The 25,025-nt window shown below is 46.6% G+C and overlaps 1 protein-coding gene across 2 annotated transcripts in view; it reads left to right on the forward strand.

Annotated features, from left to right (window-relative positions):
- The first annotated feature begins 20,564 nt into the window (after positions 1-20,564).
- The window catches only part of IL6R (interleukin 6 receptor), a 51,290-nt gene continuing 46,829 nt past the window's right edge, over positions 20,565-25,025 (forward strand). For both annotated transcript variants that reach the window (XM_060090630.1, XM_060090631.1), the window contains exon 1: positions 20,565-20,812. In XM_060090630.1, coding sequence (XP_059946613.1) covers positions 20,728-20,812 — 85 coding nt within the window. In that variant the 5' untranslated portion in view covers positions 20,565-20,727. The remainder of the gene's footprint in view (positions 20,813-25,025) is intronic.

A 25,025-nucleotide genomic window follows, 5' to 3' on the forward strand; every position in this document is an offset into this window, starting at 1 on the left:
ATTCATCCATCACGTGCTGTACAAAAACAGTCAGTGGGCCTGATGTGGCTAGGGCTTGCTGACCCTGAGCTGGAGTATCAGAAAAGTCTAAATAGCCATGAATGGGCTTCACCTCAGCTGTCCTGCCATCCTTTGGAAGATGGTGGTGCCAGGGGACAATGCTCCAAGGATTGCTCTGGTGCTATCTTTTCCCAGGTCTCACATCTGCATTCAACATGATCCAGAGCAGGAGGGAGGAAGTGTCTCCTTTGCTATCCATCATGTCTGTCCTCAAACTGAACCTGGGGAGTGCTGTGCAGTGTGTGTGTGTGTGTGTGTGTGTGTGTAATGTGGGGTGTTCTAAGTGTGAGGCCCAGGGCAGGAGCCCCACTTACTGATGTCAAGTCAATGTTCTTGAATGCAAGAGCACTGTTTATTGAGGCTGTAGCCCAGACAGCAAGGAGAAAGAGGCCAGAGATGAGGCAAGACATAAAAGCAGAGGTGGCTTCTGGAGAACCCTTTCCTTGGCTGAGGCATTTCAGCCTGATACTGGGAATAAGCCATAGCCCATGAGGGGTGTAAAGTGGAGGAGAGCCTGCCCCACTCCAACTCAACTGGAGTGAGGCTTTTTGGGTCCTTCTCACACTGCCCTTTCCTATGGTTCAAAGATAACAATAGGACTAACTTCCAGTGTATTCATTTCTCATGTTATTCATTGAATTTAGAGTTCCTCTCCTCTAATCCCCTCCTCTCCATCACCTTGGGAAGGGTGGAGATCCAGGAAAGGGATGGGGTGTGGTGCCTGGAGGCTGAAGTGTACATCTTGATTGTTTAACTTGGGGACCCTGAGGGCAGAGGGCTGGAGGGTGGGGAGGGGAAAGGAAGGCACTGGAAAGTCCCGTGAGCCTGGCAGGTCACAGATCACAAAGCCCGTCTAGAGGAGAGAGCCTGATTCTAAAAGCAAGGAGGAAATGATAGGCAGTTCCTCACTAGTTTGTAGCAGCAGAGCTGCAGGCATTTCTGTACATGGGTAGGTGTAGACCTCTTCTTCCAGATGGAGCAGTCGTCTCCCCGTGCTCAGAATCTACACTGCTGCTTTCTCCTCCTGCAGATCCCACAGCCTGTTCTGTTTTTAGCCACATTTTTGTGTGCAGCTCCAAACTCTGACAGCTTTATTTAAAACACCCTTATTTTACACCCCCCCCCCATTTGGTTTGTATTTTGGCTGGGTATAGAATTCTAGGTTGGAGATACTTTCCTATCACAATTTTGAAAGCACTGCTCCATTGCCTTCTTTCTTCTAGTGTTGCTATGGAGACCAAGCCATTCTGATTCCTGTTCCTATCAGTCTGGATTCAATCAGGAGACAGGAACACACAGTGATTTACACAGGGAAGTTTACTATAAAAAAGTATTAGGGCTTCCCTGGTGGCGCAGTGGTTGAGAGTCCGCCTGCCGATGCAGGGGACATGGGTTCGTGCCCCGGTCTGGGAAGATCCCACATGCCGCAGAGCGGCTGGGCCCGTGAGCCATGGCCGCTGAGCCTGTGCGTCCGGAGCCTGTGCTCCGCAACGGGAGAGGCCACAGCAGTGAGAGGCCCGCGTACCGCAAAAAAAAAAAAAAAAAAAAAAAAAAGTATTAAAGTGGGAATTCCCTGGTGATCCAGTGGTTAGGACTTGGTGTTTTCACTGCTGAGGGCACAGGTTCAATCCCTGATCTCACAAGCCATGCAGTGTGGCCAAAAAAAAAAAAAGTGTTAAAGTATAACAAAAGAATGATTATAAGATGTAAGAGAACTCTATGGTATCTGAGGGCTGAGGGAGATATCCAAGGAAGAATACATTTGGAAGGGATCTCTCCCTGAGGCAGGGGTTCAGACCTAACTGGAGAAAGTATAGTTGCAGCCCAGTGGATAGCAGAGAAGGGTGTTGGTTTGCTTGGCAGGCAGGAAGCAACCCTTCAGGGCATAGGTGAGCCATAGCTGGTAGTCCGGCATACAAAGAGGGTGGGAGCACTGGTGCAGTAGGCCTGCAGTGCACAGAGTCCATATGTGAAAGGTCACAGCATCGGGAGGACAGTGGGGCATGTGGCTGGGGCAGAGCAACCCAGGGTGTCCTTCCCTCCCACCTCTGACCAATGGTGCAGCTGCTGGACCCAGCAGGAAAAGCCCCTTCCTCTTGCAATGTCCCTCCAGCACCTTCTACCTAGAAAGCTTAATAGCGAGCAACAGCTTGCTCACTGTGAGAGATGCTTAAAAGAATCCCCCACAACGCAGCCAAAAATAAATAAATAAATCGATTGATTAACTGGTAAAAAAAGAATCCCATCCATCATCACGGAGAAGGTATTAAAAGGCAGGTCTGGAGCTGAGAAACAGTACATTGGTTACTGGCACATTGATTCTTTGTGGTGATTATTTTTCCTCTCTTGCTGAAAGTTTGTAAAAGTCTTTCTTTGTCTTCAGTGTTTCCTTGGTGTGGGTCTAGTTTCATTCCTTGTTTTAGACACTCAGCTGGCTCTTTCAGTCCAAGAACTCATGTCTTTTAGTTCTGAGAAATCTTGAATTATTCAAATTATTTTTTCCTCTCTATTTTCTCTTTTCTCTCTTATTATTCAAATAGTGTACTTCTTGGACTGTTTTTCTCATTTTCTTATCTCTTCCTTTTATACTCTATTGCTTTGGTTTTTTTTGGCTATAGTTTCTGGAACATTTCTTTAACTTTATCTTTCAACTCTTCTACTGAGTTTTTAATTTCTGCTGTCATGTTTTTAATTTTCAAAGAGCTCTTTTTTGATCCTTGAACAGTTTTTTTTTTTTTTTTTTTGCGGTATGCGGGCCTCTCACTGTTGTGGCCTCTCCCGTTGCGGAGCACAGGCTCCGGATGCGCAGGCCCAGCGGCCATGGCTCACGGGCCCAGCCGCTCCGCGGCATATGGGATCCTCCCAGACCGGGGCACGAACCCGTATCCCCTGCATCGGCAGGCGGACTCTTAACCACTGCGCCACCAGGGAGGCCCAATCCTTGAACAGTTTTTCCTCTTTTTAAATAGCATTTCATTTTTGTTTCATGGACATAATATCTTTCAGTGTCTCTCTGCGAATATCAGTGATACTTTTTAAAAAGTCTTCTTCCTGCACAGACTCTGTTTCAACAAGTTGCTTTTCATTCTGTTTTTTTGTTTGTTGGTATCTTCTATGCTGAAGGTTTTTACTCAGGTGTCTGTTAATCCTAGACAGTCTGATTATTTCTGAGAGGCAAACTGTATCAGTCAGGTCCCAGCAGTAAACATAGTTTCACTCAAACTAGGGTAATTTCAGGAGGGTTTATTTGCAAAATGGCTGTTTACAAAGGCAGAGTGGAGGAGCTGCATCTGTGGTGGAGAGACACATGGAGGCCAAGGTGACATCAGAGAGGAACAGAAGGGCAAACGGCCCAACCTCGCCTTCCTCCCTCCCTCCTGTTTACTTCCTGGCTTCCACGTTGGTCAAACCAACCAGAAGTTGGAGGTTGCGGGAGCCTGCTCATCTTCCATACCTGGGAGCGTCCCCCAGCAGAGGGCAGGGCGGGGGAGCAGATGGGAAATATCTGACACAGGAAACGAAATGCTGACCGGAAGCTCTGTAGGGGGGTATCTGAGTGGGACTGTTTGCTGAGAAAATTCCCAAATGTCTGAATCTTTAGGTCTTTCCTCTCAGGCTCCTCAGATTTCCCGGAGAAGAATCTAGTAGTCGTCTTCCAGGGGGGAACACTGGTCTGGCCCCCCGTATTCTGGTTGCTGAAAGAAGCAGAGGGCTGTGGGCCTCGGCATGTAGCATTCAGCATACACACAGCCAATCCTCTTCTTCTAGAAACCTCGCCTATGTTCTCAAATGTGCCTGGTGTCCCCCAGTTCAGAGGTCCTGTTTTGCCCTGTTTAGAGAATAAACCTGCAGATTTCTGTGGGAGTGAAAGGGAGACAGTTACCCCATAATAGAAGGTAGAAGAGGGAGATCGAGAGAGCTGCCTCTTAGATAGCTTTCAACCACCCCTCACTATTCACACACACACACACACACACACACTCAGTTTCAGAGGTCCTTGGAACTGTCAGCTCATGAGTCTTTTGAGGATTTAGTGGAATAAATTGTCTTTCCCTGCTGGCAGTTTAGGATTTGGCTTTCTCAAGTTGGCTAAGTCAGTTACCACTGACACACGGGCGACTTTCTGGTTCCTGGCCTCTGTCTGGAAGTCTCAAGTCTTCTTTGGCTGAAACACAGTATATCTGGGGAGGGCTTATGGGAAGGGGGGAAGAAAAGGCATCCTGGGGCCAGAGTGTGAAGTGTTTTGAGGCGATTGTACTTTTCTCTAGAGGCTGTAGGTTTGGGGATGGAGCTAACAACTTGGGTCTAGCTATGTGGGCCCTTTGGTTAGTTTATCTGGGTCCCAATTTTCTATTGGCTGACTCAGTAGGGTGTGTGGAAGGAAGCAATGAACTATAAAGTGCTATACCGTGATACATTATTTTTCAAATGCAGACAGAATTTTCCTGTCTTTATGTCTTCGCTAATACCGTTGCTTTTGCTTGGAATTTTCTCTGTCTTCTCCCTCACCTCTCCATCTCTATTTACAGACATGGTACATTTAAGTCCAGCTCAGTGTCAACTCCACTATGAAATTGATGACCTCAAACTGAATAGGAACTCCCAAACTCCCAAACCTTTAATGACGGCCACTTTTTTCTCACCTCCATTCCTGTCTGTATTAGCCAGAGAAATGGAACCATTAGGATATATATCCTGTATAAGTGTCTGTATATGGATGGATGCATATATCCTGTGTGCGTGTGTGTTATCTCTCTGTATATCCTATATAAATCTCTTTTAATAAAGAGATTTATTATACAGGATTGGCTCATGTGATTTGAAGGCTAGCAAGTCTCAAGATCTGCAGGGTGAGCTGACAAGCTGGAGCCCCAGGAGAGCTGATGGTGTAGTAGTTCTGTCCAAATCTCACTTCCGCCTTTTGCTCTTCCAGACCTCCCAACACCTTTGTAACTAATTCCTTATATTTCATTCCATCAATTGAAAAACATGTGGAGGGAATTCCCTGGCGGTCCAGGGGTTAAGACTTCGCCTTCCAATACAGGGGGTGTGGTTTCAGTCCTTGGTTGGGGACCTAAGATCCCACATGCCTCACGGCCAAAAAACCAAAACATAAACAGAAGCAATATTGTAACAAATTCAATAAAGACTTTTAAAATGGTCCACATCAAAAAATCTAAAAAAAAAAAAATGTGGAGTGGCTTTTGCTTTCTTGACCATACTCTGATTTATAAAAAGCAGACTTATATTTTATGGATATTATGATATCCTTCCTGGAAGTATAGTAATTTTGAATTGTTCTTTCTCCTTTCCACATGTTTTATTATTTTTACTTTTTTGATATAAATTTATTTTATTTATTTATTTTTGGCTGCGATGGGTCTTCATTGCTGCATGTGGGCTTTATCTAGTTGTGGTGAACGAGGGTTACTCTTCTTTGCGGTGCGTGGGCTTCTCATTGCGGTGGCTTTTGTTGCGGAGCACGGGCTCTAGGCACGCGGGCTTCAGTAGTTGCAGCAAGCGGGGTCAATAGTTGTGGCTCTCGGGGTCTAGAGCACAGGCTTAGTAGTTGTGGCACATGGGCTTAGTTGCTCCGTGGCATGTCTGATCTTCCCATACCAGGGCTTGAACCCATGTCCCCTGCATTGGCAGGCGGGTTCTTAACCACTGTGCCACCAAGGAAACCCCTACATATTTTATTATTGAGGTTAAATGTACATAACATAAAATTTACCATTTTCACTATTTTTAAGTTCACAATTCAGTGATGTTAAGTATATTCACAGTGTTGTGTAAACATTACCACTATCTATTTCTACAAGTTTTTCATCATCCCAAACAGAAACCCTTTACCTTTGAAACAATAACTCGGGACTTCCCTGGTGGTCCAGTGGTTAAAAATCCGCTTTCCGGGCCTCCCTGGTGGCGCAGTGGTTGAGAGTCCGCCTGCCGATGCAGGGGATGCGGGTTCGTGCCCCGGTCTGGGGGGATCCCATATGCCGCGGAGCGGCTGGGCCCGTGAGCCATGGCCGCTGGGCCTGCGCATCCGGAGCCTGTGCTCCGCAACGGGAGAGGCCACAACAGTGAGAGGCCCGCATACCGCAAAAAAAAAAAAAAAAAAAAAATCCGCTTTCCAATGCAGGAGACGGGGGTTCCATCCCTGGTCGGGGAACTAAGATCCCACATGCCCGGGGCAACTAAGCCCGTGCGTGTGCTCTGGAACCTGTGCACCACAACTAGAGAGAATCCCATGCGACACAACGAAAGGTCCCTCACCACAATGAAGATCCCATATGCTACAACTAAGACCCGATGCAGCCAAATAAATAAATAAATATTAAAAAAAAGAAAAAAGAACTGAAAGCAGGAACTAGAACATATATATATATACACCAGATATATAATATACACCCATGTTCATTGATGTGTGATTCACAAAAGCTAAAAGGTAGAAACAACCCGTGTCTATCAGCTGATGAATGGACAAACAAAATGCTACAGCATAGATGAACCTTGACAACATTATGCTAAGTGAAAAAAGTCTTACAGGAAAAGATAAATATTATGATTCTACTTATGTGAAGTACCTAAAATATGCAAATTCATAGAGATAGAAAGTAGAATAGCGGTTACCAGGGTCTAGGGGGAGGGAGGAATGAAGAGTTATTGGGTTTTTTTTTATAAAATATTTATTTATTTATTGGATGTGTCAGATCTTAGTTGCAACACGCAGGATCTTTTGTTGTGGTGCATGGGGTCACTAGTTGCGGTACACCCTTAGTTGCCCGACCAGGGATCGAACCAGAGTCCCCTGAGTTGCAAGACCAATTCTTAACCACTGGACCATCAAGGAAGCCCCATCCCTTCTTTCAGTTCTTTTGGGTATAAAATAGGGGATTGGAATTGCTAGATCAGTTGGTAGTTCTATGTTTATTTTTTGAGGAACTGACAAACTTTTCCACAGAGGCTGCATCATTTTATATTCCCACCAGCAATGCTCAACAATTCTAATTTCTCCACATCCTCACCCGCACTTGTTATTTTCTATTTTTTGATAATAGTCACTTTAATGGATGTGAAGTGGTATCTCATAGTGGGTTTTTTCTTTTTTAAATAAATTTATTTTTTAATTTATGGCTGCATTGGGTCTTCATTGCTGCACACTGGCTTTCTCTAGTTGTGGCGAGCAGGGGCCACTCTTCCTTGAGGTGCACAGGCTTCTCATTGTGGTGGCTTCTCTTGTTGCAGAGCATGGGCTCTAGGCACACAGGCTTCAGTAGTTGTGGCACTCGGGCTCAGTAGTTGTGGCACACAGGCTCAGTAGTTGTGGTGCACAGGCTTAGTTGCTCCGCAGCATGTGGGATCTTCCCAGACCTCGAACCCGTGTCCCCTGTATTGGCAGGTGGATTCTCAAACACTGCGCTGCCAGGGAAGTCCCTCTCATAGCAGTTTTGATTTGGATTCCCCTTATGACCAATGATGTTGAACGTCTTTTCATGTGCTTGTTGGCCATTTGCATACCTTTTTTGGAGAATGTATATACAAGCCCTTTGCTCTTTTTTTTTTTTTTTTTTTTTTTGGCGGTACGCGGGCCTCTCACTGTTGCGGCCTCTCCCATTGCGGAGCACAGGCTCCGGACGCGCAGGCTCAGTGGCCATGGCTCATGGGCCTAGCCGCTCCGTGGCATGTGGGATCTTCCCGGACCAGGGCACAAACCCGTGTCCCCTGCATCGGCAGGCGGACTCTCAACCACTGCAACACCAGGGAAGCCCCCCTTTGCCCAGTTTTGAATTGGATTATTTCATTTTGTTGTTGAGTTGTAGGAGTTTCTTTACATATGCTGAATATTAATCCCTTATCAAATACATGATTTGCAAATATTTTCTCCCATTCTGTGAGTTATCTTTTCATTCTTCTAATAGTGCCCTTTGATGCACAAAAGTTTGTAATTTTGATGAAGTCCAATTTATCTATTTTTTTGTTTTGTTGCCTTTTTTTTTTTTTTTTTGGCTGCGTTGGGTCTTTGTCGCTGCGCGCATGCTTTCTCTAGTAGCGGTGAGCGGGGGCTACTCTTGGTTGTGCTGTGCAGGCTTCTCATTGTGGTGGCTTCTCTTGTTGCAGAGCATGGGCTCTAGGCACGTGGGCTTCAGTAGTTGTGGCACATGGGCTCAGTAGTTGTGGTGCCGGGCTTAGTTGCTCTGTGGCATGTGGGATCTTCCTGGACCAGGGCTCGAACCCATGTCCCCTGCATTGGCAGGCGGATTCTTAACCACTGCACCACCAGGGAAGTCCCTTGTTGGCTTATTTTTTAAATGTCCTATCCAAATACAATATCCTGAAGACTTTTCTGTATTTTGTTTGTTTGTTTTTTGGCTGCACTGTGCAGCATGCGGGATCTTAGTTCCCCAACCAGGGATCAAACCCGTGCCTCCTGCATTGGGAGCGTGAAGTCTTGAACACTGGACTGCCAGGAAGTCTTTTCTGTATGTTTTCTTCATTTTGAGTTAATTTTTGTATATGGTGTTAGGTAAGAACCCGACTTCCTTTTTTTTTTTTGGCTGCACCCGGAGGCTTGTGGGATCTTAGTTCCCCAACCAGGGATTGAACCCAGGCTAAGGCACTGAAAGCACTGAGTCCTAACCACTTGACTGCCAGGGAATTCCCCCTACTTTTTTCTTTTGCAGGTGGATATCAAATATTCCCAGCACCATTTTTTGAAAAGACTGTCCTTTCCCTGTTGAATGGTCTTGGCACCTTTGTCAGAAAATCAGTTGGCCATATCAATTACAGATTCCTCAATAGCACTGAAAAAAAAATCAATTAACCATATGTATAAAGATTTATTTGGGAGCTCTCTAGTCTATCTCATTGATCTGTATGTCTGTCCTTATGCCAGTACCACACTGTTTTGTTTTTTTAAATGAATTTATTTATTTATTTATTTATGGCCACGTGAGTTCCTCACTGCTATGCGAGATCGTGGCGGGCGGGGGCTAGTCTTCATTGCGGCGCGCAGGCTTCTCTTGTTGTGGAGCACGGGCTCTAGGCGCGCTGGCTTCAGTAGTTGCGGCACACGGGCTCAATAGTTGTGGCACTAGGGCTTAGTTGCTCCTCGGTATGTGGGATCTTCCTGGACCAGGGCTTGAACCCATGTCCCCTGCGTTGGCAGGTGGATTCTTAACCACTGTGCCACCAGGGAAGTCCCACCACACTGTTGTGATCACTGTAGCTTTGTAGTAAGTTCTGAAATAAAAAAGTGTAAGTCTTCCAATATTATTCTATTTTTTTCAAGACTGTTTTGAGTATTCAGGATCCTTTGAGATTTCATATAAATTTTGGAATGGGTTTTTCTATTTCTTCAAAAAGTGATATTGGAATTTTGATAAGAATTGCATTGAAACTGTAGATCGCTTTTGATAGTATCATCATCTTAACAGTGTTAAGTCTTCCAATCCATGAACACAGGATGTCTTTCCATTTATTTAGGTCTCTTTTAATTTCTTTCAGCAATGTTTTGTAGTTTTCAGTGTACAAGTCTTTTGTCTTGTTGGTTAAATTTCTTCCTAAATATTTTACTTTTGTTGATGCTATTGTAAATAAAATTGTTTTTTAAAATTTCCTTTTCTGATTATTCATTGCTAGTGTATAGAAATGCAACTGATTTGTGTCTGTTTAGTTTGTACCTTGCAACTTTGCTGAATTCATTTATTAGCTCTAACAAGTTTGTGTGTGTGTGTGTGTGTGTGTGTGTGTGAGATCTTTAGAATTTTCTTAAAAAATAAGATCATGTAGTCTGTGAGCAGAGATAAGTTTACTTACTCCTTTCCAATTTGGATGTCTTTAATTTCTTTTCCTTGCCTAATTGCTCTGGCTAGCACTTATAGTACTATGTTGAAAAGAAGTGGCAAAAGTGAGCACCCTCATTTTGTTCCTGATCTTAGGGAAAAGCTTTCATTCTTTCACCATTGAGTATGATGTTAGCTGTGGGTTTTTCATATATGGCCTTCATTCCCTCTTCCACTTTGATTAAAACAAAGACTCCTTGAATAAGGTTGTGAACATTCTTTGGTTATCCATGCAATAAATATTTATTAAGTTTCTATTCTGTGCCAGGAAGTTGTTTTATGCACTGAGGATAGAGTGATGACCAGACAGACACAGTGCCTACGAGAAGGCAATAAGGGTTCTAAGCAGGACTTCCCTGGTGGCGCAGTGGTTAAGAATCCGCCTGCCAATGCAGGAGACATGGGTTCGAGCCCTGGTCCAGGAAGATCCCACATGCCACGGAGGAACTAAGCCCGTGCGCCACAACTACTGAGCCTGTGCTCTGGAGCCCGCGAGCCACAACTACTGAGCCTGTACTCCACAACTACTGAAGCACACGTGCCTAGAGCCCGTGCTCCTCAACAAGAGAAGCCACTGCAATGAGAAGCCCGTGCACCGCATCAAAGAGTAGCCCCTGCTCGCCACAACTAGAGAAAAGCCCGCGTGCAGCAAAAAAGACCCAATGCAGCCAAAAATAAATATAAAATAATAAATAAATTTAAAAAATAAGGGTTCTAGGCAAAAAAAGAGAGATATGATAGGTGTGGACTAGTACAGTGAATATAGAGAGATGCAGATGGATTTGAGATCTGTTCTGGATCGCAGTGCTGTAACGAACTGGATGACAGAGAAAAGGAGAAGGAGGAGTTAAGGATGACTCTTAGGCTTCCGACATGGGCAGAGGGTTGGGCAAGTCCCCGAGGTAGAGAGCACAGGAGGGACATCAAGTCGTGAGAGGAAGAGGACGACTCAGTGTTGGACACATTGAGTTTGAGCAGCACATGAGACCTCAAAGTGGAGATGTCAGGTATGCAGTTGTATGTGCTGATCACAAGTGCAAATGAAATATTTGGGCTGAAGATAAACATTTGCGAGTCAGTGCAAGTGGATGAAATAGACTAGCGAGAGAATGTTTGGGAAGAGAAGGTGGCCTAGGGAGTAATTTCAGCATCAGATTGAAGAGGAAGAGTTTATAAAAGAGACTGAGAGGAGTGGCCAGGAAGGTGGGAGGAAAGTGAGATAGTAAGGAAGCCAAATGAGTGAATTAAGAAGGAAGGAATGGTAAAACTGTCCAAGGCTGCTCAAAGGTCACATATAGTAACCCTAGAGTATGTTTCTGTATTTCTTAATCTGGATGGCAGTACATGGATGTCTATTGTATGATTCTTTTTACCTTTATATGTAATTAATATAGTATTATATATGAGTAATCAATTATAGGTATAATTAATATGAACAATTATTAATATATTAGGTATTAGCTTAAGATAAGAAGGGCACAATCTGTCCTTCTTATCTTTGAATTTGTTGTAGTGCCAAGCTCCAAGTTTGACACATGGCTGACATCCAAAAAATATTTGTTAGAAACATAATGCTATTTCCTAGCAACATGCTGAGTTAATACTATGTGCCTGGCACTGTGCTAAGCAATTCACCTGTATTATCTCATGTAATCCTCATGTCCACCCTACGATTTTGGTCCTACTCTTGGTCCTATTTTACTGGTAAGGAAATCAAGACCGGGAAAGATTAAATAACAAATACAAAGATGTCAAACTGAGTCTGTCTGACTCAAAACCTTCAAAAATTTATTTCATTTTATTTATTTATCCTTTTAAACAGCCTTATTGAGATATAATACACATGACATATAATTCTCCTACTTAAAGTGTACAATTCAGGATTTCCCTGGTGGTCCAGTGGTTACGACGCCAAGCTCCCAATGCAGGGGGCCCGGGTTCGATCCCTGGTCTGGGAACTAGATCCCACAAGCATTCCGCAACTAAGAATCTGCATGCCACAACTAAAAAGATCCCACATGCCACAGTGAAGATCCCACACACGGCAACTAAGATCCCATGTGCCTCAGTTAAGACCCAGTGCAGCCAAATAAAATAAATCAATAAATAAATATTTTAAAAAATGAAGTGTACAACTCAATGTTTTTTTTAGTATATTCATAGATATGTGCAGCCATCACCACAGTCTATTTTAGAACATATTTATCACCTCAAAAAGAAACACAATAACCTTTAGCTATCACCCCTCTATTTCTTCATCCATCTCCTATGCTCCCAGCCCTAAGCAACCACTAATGTACTTTCTATTTCTATAGATTTCCCTATTCTGGACTTTCATATAAGTGGAATCTTATAATATGTGGATTTTTGTGACTGCCTTCTTTCATTAGCATTGTTTTCAAGGTTCATTCATGCTGTAGTATGTATCACTACTTTATTCCTTTTTATAGCTGAATTATATTCCATTGTACGGAGATACTGAATTTTGTTTATCCATTCATCCACTGATAGACATTTGGGTTCTTTCTGCCTTTTAGCTATTATAAATGATGTCTCTTTAATATTTGTGTACAAGTGTTTGTGTGGACAAATATTTTTATTTGTCTTAGGTATATACTCGGGAGTGGAATTGCTGGCTCTTATGGTAACTCTATGGTTAATCGTTTGAGGAACTTCCAGAATGTTTTCCAAAGTGACTGTATCATTTTACATTCCCACCAGAAGTATATGAGGGACTTTCCTGGCAGTCCAGTGGTTAAGACTCTGTGCTTCCACTGCAGGGGGCACGGTTTCGATCCCTGGTCTGGGGAACTAAGATCCCACATGTCGTGTGGCCAAAAAAAACAAACAAACCCCAAAACCAAAAAACAAACAATGCTGTTCTTCAATTAAAATTGAATCTTAAAAAAAAAATTGTATGAGGTTCTGATTTGCTCACATCCTTGTCAACACTTGTTATTATCTGACTTTTAAATTCTAGCTGACTGAAAAGCTTTTAATCTCTGTGCTATATTGCTTGAAATTTAATAAAATTATGTTCAGCATGATCCAGAAAAGTGTATAATATATTTAGCAAAGAGACTCATGAAAACGGTCAGTATAAATAAGGTTTTTTCCTTGGAGGAAAATTTCAGTTAGCAGAAAAAAAAAAAAAGATATACGTAACACCTTCCTTCTCCCATAAGTAACACCCATCTCCACGGGGTGGGCGAGGTTACCACACATGTAAATTATTATCATTATCAGGCTAACAGTTCCTGAGCACTTCCTGGGTACCGGGACTGAGCTAAGTACATCGGATAGTTTTCTCAGTTAATCCTCACAATAGCCCTGTGCAGTAGAAACTCTTACTATTCCCATTTTACAGATAAGGAAAAATGAGGTTGGAGAAATGGGGTTTAGAGATTATCCAAGATCCTCAGCTGGTCAATGGCAGAGCTGGATTTGAATTCGGGCAATTTGGCTCAGGAATCTGCTTACACATGTATGTCTGCACATATGTATACAGCTACATATACAGGAATGATTGCTAAAGAGCCAGCTAATGGACATAAATGGAGTAAACGATCAGCAATGGGAAGGGTAATTATTACTCAACCCTTATTCTGTGAAAATCCAGAGTGTAATGCAGCTTCTGCTGGGAAGTGAAAGAACAAACAGCTCACATGTACTCGTGAAATCCAAGTTTAGACTATCTTCCAGGAAAGGTAAAATGGCAGACAGAGGTAGAAACTGCAGAGGCCCCAGCCCTGAGAAAGAATACTGTTGACGGCAGAAGCAAACTGGTCTGGAATATTAAGTCTGCTGGTAAATTGTTCTCTATTCCAGAACACTGTTTAGCCCATGAAGCCAGAAGGGGTCTAAGAGAGTGTCTAATAACTAAATTCTATTGCAGCCTGTTCACTTTATGGGTGATATAATGAGCTATAATTAAAAAACATATTCAGATGGACTCTTCTGTCTTGAAAAAAATGTGCTTTGGGAGAATTTACTTTTACATTTTTGAAACAAACACTCATGTAGGACCTACCACGTGTGGGGCATTGTTATAAACATTTTACATATGTAATGAACTTAATTCTCATAAAAATCCCATGAGGCTACTTTTATTTCCCCTATTTTACAGATAGAGACATTGAAACAGCGATGTTAAGTAATTTGTCTAAGGACACACAGCTAATAAGCGGCAGAGCTGGAAATTGAACGCAGGCAATCTGGCTCCAGAGTCTGTGTACATAGAATTATATTGTATATTGCATTTTAAACCACACTCTGAAGGAGTTTCAAGTAAATCCTTTAATAACATGGGTCATCTCCCTTCCCCACGTACTTAATAGTGCATCTATTTTATATATCTGAATTTTCAAGCCCCTAGTTTGTTTAATTTTATAATTGTGATGCTTTTTTTAGAATGTGGTAAAATGTACATGATATAAAATTTGCCATTTTAACCATAATTAAGTCTGCAGTTCAGTGGCATTAAGTACATTCACATTATGTACAACCATCACCACCATCCATCTCCAGAACTCTTTTCATCTTGCAGAACTGAAACTCCATCCCCATTAAACAATAATGCCCATTTCTGTCTCCCCTCAACCCCTGGCAACCACCATTCTACTTTCTGTCTCTGTGAGTTTGACTACTCTCTGTTCTTCGTATAAGTGGAATCATACAGCTTTTGTCCTTTTGTGTCTGGCTTATTTTACTTAGTAGCATAATGTCTTCAAGGTTCATTCATGTTGCAGCATGTGTCAGAACTGCCTCTCTTCTTAAGACTGAATCATATTTCATTGTATAGAGACACCATATTTTGTTTATCCATTCATCCAAAGAGGGACACTTGGGTTGCTTCCACCTTTTGCTCTTATGAATGATGCTGCTGTGAACATGGGTATACAAATATCTGTTTGAGTCCCTGTTTTCAATTCTTTTGTATATATACCCAAAAATGACATTGCTAGATCATATTTCATTTTAATTGTGCTGCTTTTTAGCAGTTAAAAAGTTATAGCATCCTATAAACATTACAAAAAGTGGAGATTTTATAAACCCTTTTGGAGAATGGTGCTAAAAATCCCTTCTCAAAGATGTGAGATACACACACACACACACACACACACACACACACAATGGATACAGTGGAATACTACTCAGCCATAAAAAAGCATGAAATTTTGTCATTTGCTACGACATGGATGGACCTAGATGATATTATGCTTAGTGAAATAAGTCAGACAAATACTGTATATTATCGCTTATAGGTAGAGCCTAAAAAATAAAACAAATGAATATAACAAAACAGAAACAGACTCACAGATATAGAGAACAAACTAGTGGTTACCAGTGGGGACAGGGGAGGGGGGTAGGGGATTAAGAGGTACAAAATACTATGTATAAAATAAATAAACTACAGGGCTATTATTGTACAGCACAGGGAATACAGCCAATATTTTATAACTTTAAATGGAGTATAATATATAAAAATATTGAATCACTATGTTGTACACCTGCAACTAATGTAATATTGCAAATCAACTATATTTCAGTTAAAAAAAATCCCTTTTCTGAGGGCCAACTCAGCTGGTGATGTGATGAAAAAGGGAATGGAAAATGTATTAAGCTCTGCTGCAGGTGGTGAATGGAGGGAGCCTGGGTGTTTTGTGGAGCTGGGGTTCACCTCCACTGTGAAAGTGGAGAAGTCTTCCCAGGCAGGATGAGGGTGCCGGGCCCTGGCTGGGGTTTGATCTTTGGGGTTGCTGCTGGCCTAAGACACTGAGTTCTGCTGATTAGAGGGGTCCCCATATTATACCTCAGCTGGCCGCATGCTGTCAACCTCCTCCCAGATGAGGAGAAAGGGAGGGGAAGGTTTCAGGGAATAATGAGCACCTTCCGGCAATTATTGATTAGTCAGGGCAGGAGGCCAGGGGAGGGGTCTGCAGGTCAGCCCAATCCCACTCCCCCACCCTGTTTCACTTCTTAGGATCATCATTGCCCCTAAAAGTGAATAGAAGACAAAGGGTATTGTTTTAAACTCTCCCAGGTGAGAATAGCCCTAACACAGCAGCCCAAGCCTGGAGGGCATGGGGGCAGGGAGAGAATTAAAAAAAAAAAAGAAGACTCCTTTGAGTCAGTGTATCTGGGATCTTGACCAGTGATCACTGCCTGTTTCATCTTTGGCAAACCAGTCTCCCTCAGGAGGTCTGAGGGCGGAGGAGCAGATGATGAATAATACGTTTTGGATTCAAAACAATCTGTATATTTATTCTATGGGGTCTCCAACAGACTTCTGTCTGTGGCAGACTTTAAGAGGCTTAATCTCGGGGCTTCCCTGGTGGCGCAGTAGTTGAGAGTCCACCTGCCGATGCAGGGGACACGGGTTCGTGCCCCGGTCTGGGAAGATCCCACATGCCGTGGAGCGGCTAGGCCCGTGAGCCATGGCCGCTGAGCCTGTGCGTCTGGAGCCTGTGCTCTGCAACGGGAGAGGCCACAACAGTGAGAGGCCCGCATACCGCAAAAAAAAAAAAAAAAAAAAAGAAAGAAAGAAAAAGAGGCTTAATCTCTTCAGGTCAAAGGTGAGAGAGGACTTGCTGGTTGGGAAGGAGTCTGATAAAAGGAGTACCACAAGGTCCTACTGTACAGCACAGGGAACTATACTCAATATTTTGTAATAACCTATAAGGGGAAAGAATCTGAAAAGAAAGTAGATATTTATATGTATAACTTAATCACTTTGCTGTACACCTGAAACTAACAGAACATTTTAAATCAACTGTACTTCAATTAAAAAAAAAAAAAGTGGCACCAGCTTCTCCCTCTAGGGGAGACCAGGGTAACTGCAGGGACACACACAGTGGAAGGAGAGGGTCTGCGAGGCCCAAGAAGGGGGTGTCCCAAATGCCAGGGACCCCCAGCCTACTCTCCCCTCCCAGCCTACCTATCCCTGAGTGCCTGCTGTGATGGGATCGACAGATGTCCTGAAGTGTCCTTGGTCCTGTGCGCACTGCGCCATCCTTCAGTGAGAGTTCTGGGTCAAGAGCCAGACTTCACTCCAGAGCTGCCAGGTACCAGCTGTGCAGTCTTGATCAAGTCATCTCACTTCTCTGAGCCTCAGTGTACTCTTCTGAAAACTGGGGACATTATCTCCTATTTCTCGGGGTTAAGAAATTCAAAGGAGATCAAGTTGTGAAAGCATTTTGTAAGCAGCACAGTTACCCAAGAGAGGTGCCCCGGTTAAAGTCCTAGCTGTCCCTTCTACTGCAGGATCACTGCAGTGAGTCTGACAATCGAGGTCCCCAGGGTGCTTCAGCCCTGTCTGGTCTTTTTTTTCTTTTTTAAATAAGTTTATTTATTTATTTAGTTAGTTTTGGCTGTGTTGGGTCCTTGTTGCTGCGCTTGGGCTTTCTCTAGTTGTGGCGAGTAGGGGCTACTCTTCATTGCGATGCGCGGGCTTCTCATTGCGGTGGCTTCTCTTGTTGCGGTGCATGGGCTCTAGGCACGCAGGCTTCAGTAGTTGTGGCTTGCGGGCTCTAGAGCACAGGCTCAGTAGTTGTGGCGCACGGGCTTAGTTGCTTCACAGCATGTGGGATCTTCCCGGGCCAGGACTCGAACCCGTGTCCCCTGCATTGGCAGGTGGATTCTTAACCACTGCGCCAGGGAAGTCCTTTGTCTGGTCTTTATTTCTGATTTCTGGTGACCAGATAGCCCCATCTGAATCACTCTGCAATTCACCCCAGAGCTCTTGCCAAGTCTATATCCCCTACAGGCCTGAGTCTTCTCCTCTTCCTGGGGGCAAAAAGCCTGGCCTGAGACACTGGTGACCCCCATGGGTGCTGGCATCAAGAACCAGGCCTGGGAGAGGGCAGCTCAGGCTGAACTGAACATGTATGTTTTCTTCTCTTCCTTATCAGTGTTTTTCATAACAAAGCCTGGAATGTTGGCCCATGAATTTTGAACCTTCACTTAGTGCAGAACTCAGGTGGGGCTTGAAGGAGTTCAGAGAGTTTGCTCAGACTGTACCCCAGGGGAGGCCACATCTCCCTGACAAAGGCCCTCCACATTCCAGGCCCTGCTCAGCTGTGTGAATACAAAGATGAGCTTTATGCTGTGGCAGGGAAGATGGGGTGTGAACAAAGTCAGGAGGGGGTTTTGAGGCAGCACAGAGACAGACCACCTAATCCAACCTCGTGGATGATAGGATTCCAGGGAAGCAGTCAAGCTTCCTGGAGAAGACATCATGAGTCTTAAGGGTTAGTAGGGTGTAGGACAAAGGAGGGTGTCAACTGAAAAAAAAAAGCACAACCTAAAAGTTGAGAGTTCTGTTTAATTTAGCAGACATTCTTAGGACTTCAAGACAGCATCTCAAATAAATCTGAGAGACTGCTCCGAAGAGGCAAGAAGGAAACCAGGATATACAGGAGTTTTTGCAACAAAAGACCAGGTAGTCGGAACATCAAGAGATTACTGTTAATAAAAGAAAACCAGACATCTCAAGTTAAGGAATTTAGTGTTTTTCTATGTATGGGAAGATGCAAGAGTCTGGGCTCACTGAAATCATTCCTTTGATATGCACCTCAGCTACCTGGGGCCAGGATCCTGTGCTTTCTCATCCTGAGTTTCCTCAGGGGGCACCATGGGGGTAGCAGGGTGATGGCTTGATGGCTGCAACATCCTTTGTTTACTAATATGGTAGGCAACACTTTAGTTCTCTAGGGGGATTTCTGGCAGAGGGAATAACTTGAACAAAGGTGTGGAGTTGAGAAGACATAAATCATGTTGTAGAAACAGAATTATATTCAAGCTTGGAGATGCAGAAAATGAGGCTGAGAAGATAAAGATAGGCCAGATATTTTCACATGAACCACAATGCCAGTAACTTGCATATTGTTGCTCTCGTCATATAAATCATGAAATAGAGGCTCTGAGAGGTTAAGTAGTTTGCCCTAGTCACACAGCCAGCAAATGGCAGAGCTGAGATGGGAACTCCATCTGTCTGACTCCAGAACACAGCCTCTGGCTGGTGGTTTGGAGAGGGCAGCCCACTTCGGTGCAGAAGAAGGGTGCGGTCTGAGACACCTGTTCTTGGGCTTGAACATCCCTCTTTCAGACTCTCCTCTCTGAGCAGAGGGCTTTCTGCAGCCTTCTGGTTTCAGTCCCCCTTTGATATTTTTCAGGTCTGTATCTGCCACAACTAGAGGGGAAGGGGGCAACCACAGTGGGAACCACCTTCCAGGTCGCCTGCAACCTCTTTTTAAATATCAGGAGAGAGGGCCAGTGGCCAAAAGATCTACCTTTCAACATGCCTTCCCCCACCCCCCCGTCTGTGGGTGTGGCCAGAGCAAGCCCACCCAAACGAGTCTCCGTCAGGAGGTGGGTCAGGGCATGTGCCTAGTTCTGCCAGGCACCGCTGATGGGTGGTTCCCACAGAGAAAGCCAGATGCACCTGGTCTGAGGGCTGCATTTCAGAAGCCCTGTTTCTTCAGACCAGGTCCTATCCACGGGGGGCTTCCGTCAGGCCACACCCATTCCTGCTGTCCCAGGAACCTGGATCCTGGTTAGGATCAGTGTGAAGCCCAAAGTGGAAACGCACATTCTAATTAGCAGTTGCTGGGCCAGAAACTTTTTAGCTGAGACCTTATTTCAGCACTTTGCGCTCCCTCCAAACTCGGCTCTGAGGCCACCCTGTCAGCTTCAGGCTCCTTGGGGAATCTTGGTGAGCCCTTTCGAGAGCTGGTTGTGGTTGCTTCTGAAAGCCAAGCACCAGTTTCTGTCTGTCTTATCAGGAGGGCGGACATGCACGTTTTGACATCGATTGAGCACCTGTGGTCTGGACCCTGTGTCATGTGTACAGAGCTTCACAACCACGGTATCTTCATAAACATCCCGACCACTACAGACTTTCTTATATCTGACAGATGAGGAAACAGAAACTCAAGGGATTTCAACAGTAGTCACAGACACAGTAGGTGGAGGTCTGGATGGGAACCCAGGTCTTTATCTGCTTCCAAAGTCCAAACCTTCTCCCTGCCCGTGCTGCAAGGAACAGACAGGCACGGAGAGAGAAGGTACCTTTACAGTAGTGAGTCCCCTGATGGCCCAAGCCTCATCCCAGATCCATTAAATCAGAATGTCTGGGGGTGGGACCCAGGCATCGACGGTTTTCAGGGCTCCCAGGTGATTCCAAGGGTCAGAAAGGGCTGCCAAGCACCGCTTTACTGTAACGGTAAAAGGCACATCGCCTCCTCCAGGGCTCTCCAGGTGCTCCTTTCACAGCGTAATCCTGGTCACGAAACCAAAAATCAAAACCGAGCCAGTGATGTGTTTAATTCCCCTGCTCTGATAAACAGAAGTAGGGAGGAGGGCCCCCGGCTGAGCTCGCCCCCTCCGGGTTCGGGGATCCTGCCCTCGCGGCTCAGGTGCGGCGCTGCGGCAGGAAGCCACCCCTCCGCTCGGCCGGTGCGCGGGGCTGTTGCGCCATCCGCTTCGGCTTTCGTAACAGCACCCTGGGACGGCCGAGAGACAACTCCAGTGCGAGTTCCTCAAATGTTTTCTTGCGTTGCCAGGACCGTCCGCTGCTCTGAGTCATGTGTAAGTGGGAAGTCGCACTGACACGGAGCCTGGCCAGAGGGAGCCGAGCCGAGAGCGGCGCGGGGCTCGGGGACTCGCCTTGCGTGCAGATCGCGGGCCCCCAGGGGATGGGGGCTGCCCTCGGGGCTTAAGCCCGCCCGCCGCCCCGCCCCGCCCCGGCCGCCGGCTCCCGACCCGCGCGTCCGCCCGCCCGCCTGCCTCTCTGGGACCATGGGGCATTAGCCGAGGAGGAAGCATGCTGGCCGTCCGCTGCGCGCTGCTGACCGCCCTGCTTGCGACGCCCGGGACGGCGCTGGCCCCGGGGGGCTGCCCCGCTCTGGGTAAGGGCTTCGGGCGCATCTGGAGGGCTGGAACAGCTGGCGGGTGAGGGAACCGCTGTGGGCGCCGCAGACGCGGGGCGGCGGAGGGAGGCCGGAGCCGTGACGGCTCCCCTTGTCCGGGGCTAGCTTGGGTTCCCGCGGCACGAGGTGAGGAACCGGGCTGACCCAGCTGTCCGGTGGCGGGCGCTCGCTCGCGCGCCCCCTGCTGCGTCCTGCGCCTTTGGCCGGGCGCGCTTTCCCCGTCACTGCCCTGCGGCCGGGTAGCTCTCTGCGGTCTGCGTACAGGACTTGGTGTGTTCTCAGAAACCTGATTCTCTTGTCTCCCTCCCAGTGCCCTCAGGAGTCCTTACACAACTGCGGCCTGGCTTACTTTAAAAGGAGATGCCCTCGCGGGGTGGAGTTCCTGCCCGGGGCGTCCTTTGTACCAGCGCCCCCTTTGCCCCTCAGCTTTGGGGAAGGCATCCCGCCTGGCTCTCCCCTCAGCCCCCCGGGTTTATGTGTGGATGACAGTGCCTTGACTGTGAAGGGAGTGACATCATGGGCGCTGAGTCACGGACCCTCCCGCTGTCCGCTGCCCGCACTCCCTTAGGCAGACGCCAGCTCTAGCAAGCCGTGTGCCTCAGCCCTGGGAATTTAAGCCAAGTGGGGAAGTTGGCCAGGGATTGGGACGTCTTGAGGCTGGCACGCACTGGACTCCACTTCCAGACGAGAGAAGGAGGGGTGAGGCAGAGGGCACGGGGCACTTGTTGCTCCTGTGGACTGTAATCTGCCTCTGGCCGCCAGTCCTTTCTCTGGGCTCTGGCAGCATGCCAGCTGCGCGTCTAGGCTCTCCTCTAGAGGAGCTGGGCAACTGCTTCTCCAGAGGTTTATTTTAGGGTCTGAGGGCTTCTTTGAGGACACAGCAGAAAACCAAGGGGGCAGCCGGCAGGCTTCTGGGAACAGATGGCTGGGAGACGGTGGCTCTGGCTTTCACTGCGAGACCGCACTGTGCTCCTACCCTGGGTGAACACCCTCAGCCTGACCCCTCCCTGCTGGAGAGAGCCAGAGGCTGGTGTGCCTGCAGGTCCCTTTGCCTTCTGAACGGTTGTGTTCCTCGTGCTTGGAAGAGGAAAGTAAAGGGGTTCTTTTTCTCAGCACACATTTATAACCCCTGCCAGTAACAGCCATTGTTGATTGAGGCCTCCTAGGCTTTACACACGTTTTCTAATTCTCCACTGGATCTAAATAATACTTTGTTCCAAAGAGGAGGCTGAGGTTCAGAGAGGTTGGGATGGGAAGTTGTCAGGCCTAGTTGGTGGAGGCCCACCCCTCCATGGCCCTGTGCTCGGGGGTGGTAGATCCCCAAGACTCCCAAATGTAGAACTAGCCCAGCAGGCAGAGCTGGGGGTGTTTGGGGGCCAAGATGAGAGTCACCCCTGGCTGGCTGAGTGCTGGGCAGAAGAGGCCAAGGGAAGGGAAAGCCTGGGTTTGCCCACTGTTCTATCAGAGGGAGGCAAGGCAGGGCTGAGGCCTGGGTCGCCTGCAAGGCTTCCCTGCCTGCCTGTGTTGCTATTCACACCACACCCCAGGGCACCTGCCCCAGGGAGGTTACTGCTGTAGCTGCTGCTTTCTTTTGCTCCTAAGTGGCTGCAAGGTACTGCGAGGGCAGCCGGTTGCAGCCAGATCTCCATTTTCCTGGTGCTCAGGTGGGACGGGCCAAGTGGTCTCAAGTCGTGGACAGGCTGTGAAAGGCAGAACTGAGAGTTTGGGGAGGAAGTGAAAGCCCTCCCAGTTCAGAAGGAAAATGCAGAGAAGTAGAAAATACCCAGCTCACCTCCCACACCCACAGAGACTCAGCCCACAAACTTGAGAGCAAAAATAAAGACATTGTACAGGAAGCATGGAGCAAATGACTGTGAGATGCCTTGCTTTGGAGAAGTAAGGGGCCGAGAGGGGTAGCAGAGGCTGGAGTTAGTTTAGAGGGGAAATCCGCTGGCTCTCCGGGCTGTGGGCCCACTTTCCTTGGGATCAGCTGCTGCCCACACGTCCGAGAGCTGGCAGGGCCACTCAGGTGGATCGCCGTCTAGGGGCCTGGATTAGCTGGGACGTAGGTGTCGGGTGTGGAAGGCCTGGACATCGGTGACTCAGGTTCCTTCCATGTTCTGCAACACAAGACGGTGCGCAAAACAAACACATACACCTTTAAATCTCTCAGAGTGCTGTCTCAGCCTCTGAATTTCCATTTGGGGCAACCGCTTTCAGCCCCCAATGTCTACCTGCATTCCTAGTCTCACCCTAAATCAGTATTTCTCAAAAGGGTAGTTCTGGGTCTGTTTGAATCAGAATTGGTGTGTGTGTGTGCAGGTGTGCCACATGCACTGGGGGTGGGGGTTGGGTGCTTGACAAAAATGCTGATTCTTGGCCCCCACCCCAGATTTACTGAAGAGAAATATCTGGAAGTGAGGCTCAGGAAATGTCCTTTTCGACAAACACCCCTTGTGATTTGCAAGTTTGAGGATGACTGGCTAAATGGTGTGATTGAGGAACTGAAGGAAGGCCCTCCCCCATCGGGCTTCTAGTTGCCAGAAATCTCTCCCCACTTCGGCTCTGCCTCTTGTTTACTCATTGCAGCAAACATTTATTGAGTCCTGTGAAGCCCTGGGATCAGCCACCCTGAGTCTACCCTAAAAGGAGCTTGAAAATGGTCAAGGTTAAATCCCTAAGAGGGACTGAGAAACCCTCTGACCTGTCCCGCTGGGTACCAGCTACCCAAGGACAAGGTGTCGGAGGAGCGGGGGTGGACCAAGACCCTGAGACAACAGGCACGTGGACCCTCACTGCATATCTCATCTCTGACCCTCCGCGTCTCTCTGCGGACTGGGTTAACAAATCCTCCCCTTACAGGGTGTTTGTAAGGATGACACAAAGCCACCCCGGTGCTCACTGCTGTCATTTCCCCTCTGCTTCTCCTGTCCCACCAGGCCTGCATGCCACTGGCCCACCCGTGAGCCAGAGCGTGCCCATCACCAAATCTGGGCTTTTCCAGGTCAGTCTTAAAGGTCTAGAGCTGTTCTCTCGAATATGGTAGCCATTTACTAAGTATAGCTATTTGAATTTAAATTAATTAAAATGAAATCAGATTTAAAATGTAGTGCCTTAGTTGCACTAGTCACACTTGGCTACCGTATTCGACAGCGCAGGTATAGAGCATTTCGCGATCATTGCAGAAAGGTCTACTGGACAGCGCTGGTCTCAAGTGCTAAACAGTTTCTTCCAGAGGTTTTCTGTTGCTTCTTCCTTTATCTGTCTCTGGACCTTCTCTCCACCTGAACACAGCTCATCCCACGCAGGTAATGGTTAAGGTTTTGGAGCCAGACAGATCTCTGCCTGGCCCTGCCGTGGAGAAATAACGTGAGCTTGGGTGAGGGATTTTACTTCTCAGAGACGCACTGTTCTCATCTGGAAAATAGAAATAATTCATATACTACCTTGCAGAGTTGTTACGACGATGAAATGCCCTAAGTAAGGTACTACAGAGTGTATAGTGAGCTCTAGCACAGAGCAAATGCTTAAATGCGTGTAGCTAATAACTTACTCATTTGAAAAAAATATTTTGAGCTCCTCCGATGTTCCAAGCACTATTCTAAGAGCTGAGGATACAGCAGTGAGCCGAATAGCCAAAACTCCCTGGCTCACTGGGGCTTCATTTTACTGGGGATGTAAATTATAGTATGATAGTGACTAGTGCTAAGGAGGAAAAATAAAGCAAGGGAGGGAGATAGGAACTGCGTACATGTTGAAGAGGATGTAGAATTGATCTTTTCGAGGGGAGGCCAGGGAAGTTCTCACCAAGAAGATGATGCTTGCATGAAGGCCTGAAGAAATATAAAAATATTTAGGGGGCTTCCCTGGTGGCGCAGTGGTTGAGAGTCCGCCTGCCGATGCAGGGGACACGGGTTCGTGCCCCGGTCTGGGAGGATCCCACATGCTGCGGAGCGGCTGGGCCCGTGAGCCATGGCCGCTGAGCCCGCGCGTGTGGAGCCTGTGCTCCGCAACGGGAGACGCCACAACAGTGAAAGGCCCGTGTACCGCAAAAAAAAAAAAAAAAAAAAAAAGTAGGGATTCTTTATACTCCCATATTGCGCAGGAAAATTCCTGCCTCCTCTTTAACAATATGGTCCTACCTGAGGGCCTGTTGGGCTCTGGAGCAGAGGTCTCTGTGGGGACACACGGG

This window comes from Mesoplodon densirostris, chromosome 2 (assembly GCF_025265405.1).
Source record: "Mesoplodon densirostris isolate mMesDen1 chromosome 2, mMesDen1 primary haplotype, whole genome shotgun sequence".
Lineage (NCBI taxonomy): Eukaryota > Metazoa > Chordata > Mammalia > Artiodactyla > Ziphiidae > Mesoplodon > Mesoplodon densirostris.